Source organism: Limulus polyphemus, unplaced genomic scaffold (assembly GCF_000517525.1).
Source record: "Limulus polyphemus unplaced genomic scaffold, Limulus_polyphemus-2.1.2 Scaffold887, whole genome shotgun sequence".
NCBI classification, from domain to species: Eukaryota; Metazoa; Arthropoda; class Merostomata; order Xiphosura; family Limulidae; genus Limulus; species Limulus polyphemus.
In genome coordinates, this window is record NW_013666497.1 from 177,617 (window position 1) to 183,169 (window position 5,553).

Consider the following 5,553-nt stretch of genomic DNA (forward strand, 5'->3'; position numbering starts at 1 on the left):
TATTTCAGTGGTTTTAAGACTATATACAATTTTTGCTGTATTAATATGACTAGTCATATTAGAAAGTATGTATAACTAAGTAATAATTATTAAATCATATACACTACTAACCATGATATTGATTGCTCAACTATTATAAGAGGTTTGTTTTAGCTATTTAGAAAATTGATCCAATCAACCATAAAACAATGAAACCAAAATATAAGTTCCTTTCCAATCAAAGACAAACAAATATCACATCATATTAATACACTGTTTCTCATGTTTCAAACTTTGTCAATAAAAAATTAGTAAAGACATTAATAGGAAGATCCACCATGAGATTCTACTGTATATTAATTATATAAAATAAACTTAACTCACTTTAAGCTAACTGTTCATGCACATTAACACAGTATCATATTTTTAAGGCCCAATTAAATGGAAGTTTTACCAGAAATTAATACAATTTTGGTATACCTAAACTGAATTAGATATCACTAGAAAACAGGAGTATGGAACTAGGTCATTGATGGTTTCATGTTATACACATGTATAAACATTATGCCCAGATTGAGGCATTTCTTTTCAGTGATAAAATACATTTTGGCCCTCAGTAAAGGTAAATAATCTACAGATTTTTTTTTAAATATCAGAGTTTTCATTGTTTGAATATTTTCCATACAGATCCAGTTTGAAGCTTTGGTAGAAGAGTCAGCAAATGTAACCTGGACTGTGTCATCGTCATGTCAGATAAGCAATATAAAGTAAGGCTTTGTTATGTTTGTAGGTTATTTGTGTTATAAATTTGTATTTAATAACTTGAGAAAACATTCTGAAGTAAAGTTCAAACTAAAGTCAAAGCTCATAAAATTATTTCATCATAATTATAGCACCATAACTGGAATAATTTCAACTTTCCTAGACAACATTATGAATAGATAATTTCAGCTTATATTATTACCAGAATTATATTATTACCAGAGCTTATATTATAGCACCATAACTGGAATAATTTCAACTTTCCTAGACAACATTATGAATAGGATAATTTCAGCTTATATTATTACCAGAGCTGAATTAATTGTAGAGCTATATTGAATAGGTCTGCAAGATAACAGGAGAATCACTCAAGATATTGAGTAAATTCTGGTAATTTCAACTTACTTAACAACATCAGACTTCAGGTAAAAACAAATTACCTAGATAGTATCATACTTGGAGTAATTTAGTTTTACATAGACAAAAGCAGAATTGAGATAATTTTAGGTTGATTATAAATCACCATACTTGCTTACATAACACCAGACTGAATAATTTCAGTTCACTTAGAAAAAAATCATCACACTTACACAGACAATACCAGACTTTGTATAATTTCAGCTTACTTTAAAACCACTTACACAACACCAGACTAGAGTTAATTTCAGGTTATTTATAAATCACCATACTTAGACAACACCAAACTTAGTATAATTTCAGGTCAGTTAGAAATCACTATATTCACTTACACAACACCAGACTTGAGGTAATTTTGGGTTATTTAAACAACACCAGACTTGCGATAAGTTCAGGTTACTTAGAAGACACCACAGTTAGACAATACTAAACTTGGGATAATGTGAGTTTAATTACACATCAAAAAATTTTTGGCTACTTAGAAATCACAATATTTGAGATAAATTCAATTTAAATGTAATATATCCAGGAAGAGCTGAATTAAATGTAGAGCTATATTGAATAGGTCTGGAAAATAACAGGAGAATCACTCAAGATATTGAGTAATACTAGATCTTTTGCTAATTGAGTTGATGTAAAATGAAATAATGGGACTGGACACAAATGTAAAACAGATTGCACAATATTAATTATATATTAAACAAACACATGTACTTGGTTGAAAATTATGAACATTGGACAGCCACTGTAACTGAATACCTTCTTTTTATTGTTTAACTCATTCTCTTGTACTAAATAGACCAACTCCAGATGATATTCCAGACTGTACTGACTAAATTTAACGTTTTCTGGTATGTAAGAAACCTTATCTATCCAGACTGACTAATGCTATCTCATGACTGGTCATTCTCATTAAAACAAACTGGACTCTATAATTTCTAGATATCACAAGAACAATCATTGAAGGACACTGGCTGTCAACATTCTTACACAACATGTACTAATAAGCAATATCCTGTCCACTTCAAGAAAAACAAAGAAACAAGGTAGATTACGTAGCTTTCTCGATCATGTATTATGTGAAACCTACATATATATAAAATATATAATAAGTTCAGAATAAATACTATAACATTAAAGAAAAATAGAAATGCATAGTATATTCAAATACCACTCTTTCTTTTGTTTCTGTTTCAAGTTTGTCCTCAATACAACATTTAATTTGAACTTTAAAAGTAATAAGTTTTAAATTCCTGCTAATGCCACATTAACTTTTTCTCACCCCCTGAAAACACTTGCATGCCATACAAATGTAACAACCCTTGAACACAGAAAAATATCACATAATTGCATGAAAATATCTTTAAACAATGAACAAAATGCATGACCAAAAACCCTTTAATAATGAAATCATATATTAATACAAACCATTTAACAAAAGACATAAGAACTTGTAAACAGTGAAAATACAATATAAAGAATTGACCCTTTAACACAGAACCAAGTACACAGCAGTACAAGTATTCTTTTTAAGAAAAATGATGAAATAATGCTTTTTATATATGTATGTTTTAAGTTTGTTTTAGTGCAAAGCCAAATTCAGCTATCTGCAGTGTCTACAATGAGGAATTGAACCCTGAATTTTGGCATGCAAGTCCATAGATTCATTGCTAACCCACCTGGGGACACACACATATATATATATATATATACATATTCTTGTTTTATAAATTAATGATAATGAAATAATAAAAAAGGAAAACAACACACAATCTGTACCAACTGTGAGTGATTGATGTGGCAGGCACATGTGATATAAAAGAAGTCGCCACCATCATTACCACACTGAAGAGGCCGAAGTCCCTGTTGATGTGGCTATTTAAATCTCATAGGCCCTCAGCCTACAGGAATAGTCTTCAGTAGATTCTGAGAAGGTATGCAATCTAGAGGTCTCCACTGAATGGAGATCCCATTTTGCTGTCTTGTCATAATTCATGGCTGATCCTAATTTTTCCATTGAGGCTACTCAAACCCTGCATTCACTCTTTAGGTATGATATAACTTTCCATGGAAGCTATAGAAAATTGGAGGCTTCAGGACACAAAGGAAGAAACAGCTCTGACTAATTGTAAAACAAGATTCCCAGAAGTATCAAAAATTTGATATCACATAGCAATTGCAAAATTGATGAAATCAAACTTGTTAATAGATGAGATAGGTGGTTAGATTGAAAGTGAGTCATAACTATCTGGTAACAACCAATACTTCCTTCTACAAACTACCTTAAGTGACTGTTTAATATGTGGGTGACCTTCATCAAGTAATGTTCCTATGGTGTTCACATGTGCTCCTGCTCTAATCACTCACAAAACATGTATCCCTGGCACTCATGAACTGCTTGGTCCACAGGCCTCTTTGGGTATCCACTTGACCAATGTTGTTTTTGCCCTGGTGCCCTTTATTACCATTCTCATGAAAACCAACAGTACACTTCTTTCAGTAACAAATTTAGTACTAGCTATGATGTGACTCACAAAGATTCACCATTTGGATGTTACTTTCTACTTCTGCTTCCCACTTTGTTATGCATCATATACTGATCTTAGTACTGAAATGTGTTACACAAATATTCAAAAAACTGTGTGCTTTTCTAATAATTTCGACCTACGTGAATGAAAATATTCGATTACAATCAAATAAAACATTGGGTAAATCAAGTTTATATTTCTTATGACAGCTGTTTGTGAATATTATATACTACTGATAACTTCATCATTTTCAAACATTTCAATTTAATCCACTCAAAATAGCTTGAATTATTCTTACTGAAAAACTTGTCTTCTCTCTCTGGCATATATGAGTCTCCTTGCTAATCTTATTCCTTCATGAAACCTCGTTACCTATGCTAAATATTTCATTGACCAAATTGACACATCCTCTCACAAGTATTAATATAAATAACACATAAACTGTATTTTCCAATAACTCTTCACATCAATAATTAAACTTAATATCATAAAGTCTTAACATCCAGATCAAATCCTTTATTTTCATTCACAACAGGCTTAATAATTGTGCTTTTTACATCATTGATTCATTTGTGTTGTACAACACTCATGAATAATTTCATGTAATGTTCCTATACACATATGAGACCACAAACGTGTATTTATTTAGACGTATATTTCCATATAAATTTATTTGCATTACATATGTTATCACTATCACTAATAACTTTCAACAGACTGCCACCCCCCATTGACTCAGCAGTAACTCTGAAGGTTATGCAATATTTTATTATCAATAAACGCATCCTCTTTCTTTTTAAGAATGCACTTTATTTCTTTTGAATATTAAGCATGTATCTGCAAATATACGTTTACTTACTTTATAATATTTGAAAATACCAATATTTGTCAGCCATTAGATACTACTAAAGCGTTTTAGGGTTTTCAGTGAAAGATCTTAAAGAGTATTATCTTAAATCATACTTTTCCAGCTGCAAATGAATGTTTAATTCACCTTTTGCTCAATACAAAAACTGGACAAGCTTTCTAGAATAGTATGGATACAAAATTTAAATCATGTCCTTACAAGTGTTCATGATATATTTCAAAACTCATCACAGTATACAGTAAAAAAAGATAAAGAATAATACTTATTGACATTTTTGAGAGACTTACAATGAATCCAGTAGAACTGTATTAAAGATAACAATACTTTTTTCAGATATTTTATGTTAAGCTTATGCTTTTTATTTTCTAAAGCTCTATAAAGACAGACATAACATGTTTCCAGTATGGTACTGGTATTGTCTCTGTATCACTGAAAGTTAAGGTAAGTAAAATATACATGTTGTTATGTGTGTAGTTTATGAAATGAAACTATATAAACTATTCATTTGTAAACTAAAATAAGACTTGTCAAAATTAATTTGTCTGAGTAGATCCTTCTGAATTTTTTCATTTTATCATTGTAAACATCATAATTGATTTTAAAATTTTCACCCTCCTGCATGTTCATTTGTCTATACTGATTAAATTATAATCAGAGCTTCCTCCAGGCTGTACAATGTGTGGGGCTAAAGGAAAAGTTCTGTAGTCCCTACACTGAGATCTATGAGATACAGCTTTTGAAGGTGTGTAGTGCTATTTCATGTTATTTAATGCTGATATCCACATTCAAGGAACATTGTGCCATTTTGTGTTATTTAATGCTGATATCCACATCCAAGGAACGTTGTGCCATTTTGTGTTATTTAATGCTGATATCCACATCCAAGGAACATTGTGCCATTTTATGTTATTTAATGCTGATATCCACATCCAAGGAACATTGTGCCATTTTATGTTAGTTAATGCTGATATCCACATCCAAGGAACATTGTGCCATTTT

At 30.7% G+C, this 5,553-nt stretch overlaps 1 protein-coding gene across 1 annotated transcript in view; it reads left to right on the top strand.

The window, feature by feature from the left end:
• Positions 1-5,553, top strand: part of LOC111086161 — a 106,953-nt gene that overhangs the window by 14,091 nt on the left and 87,309 nt on the right. Inside the window, exons 4-5 of the mRNA XM_022387872.1 lie at positions 667-746; positions 4,926-4,995. Coding sequence (XP_022243580.1) covers positions 667-746; positions 4,926-4,995 — 150 coding nt within the window. The remainder of the gene's footprint in view (positions 1-666; positions 747-4,925; positions 4,996-5,553) is intronic.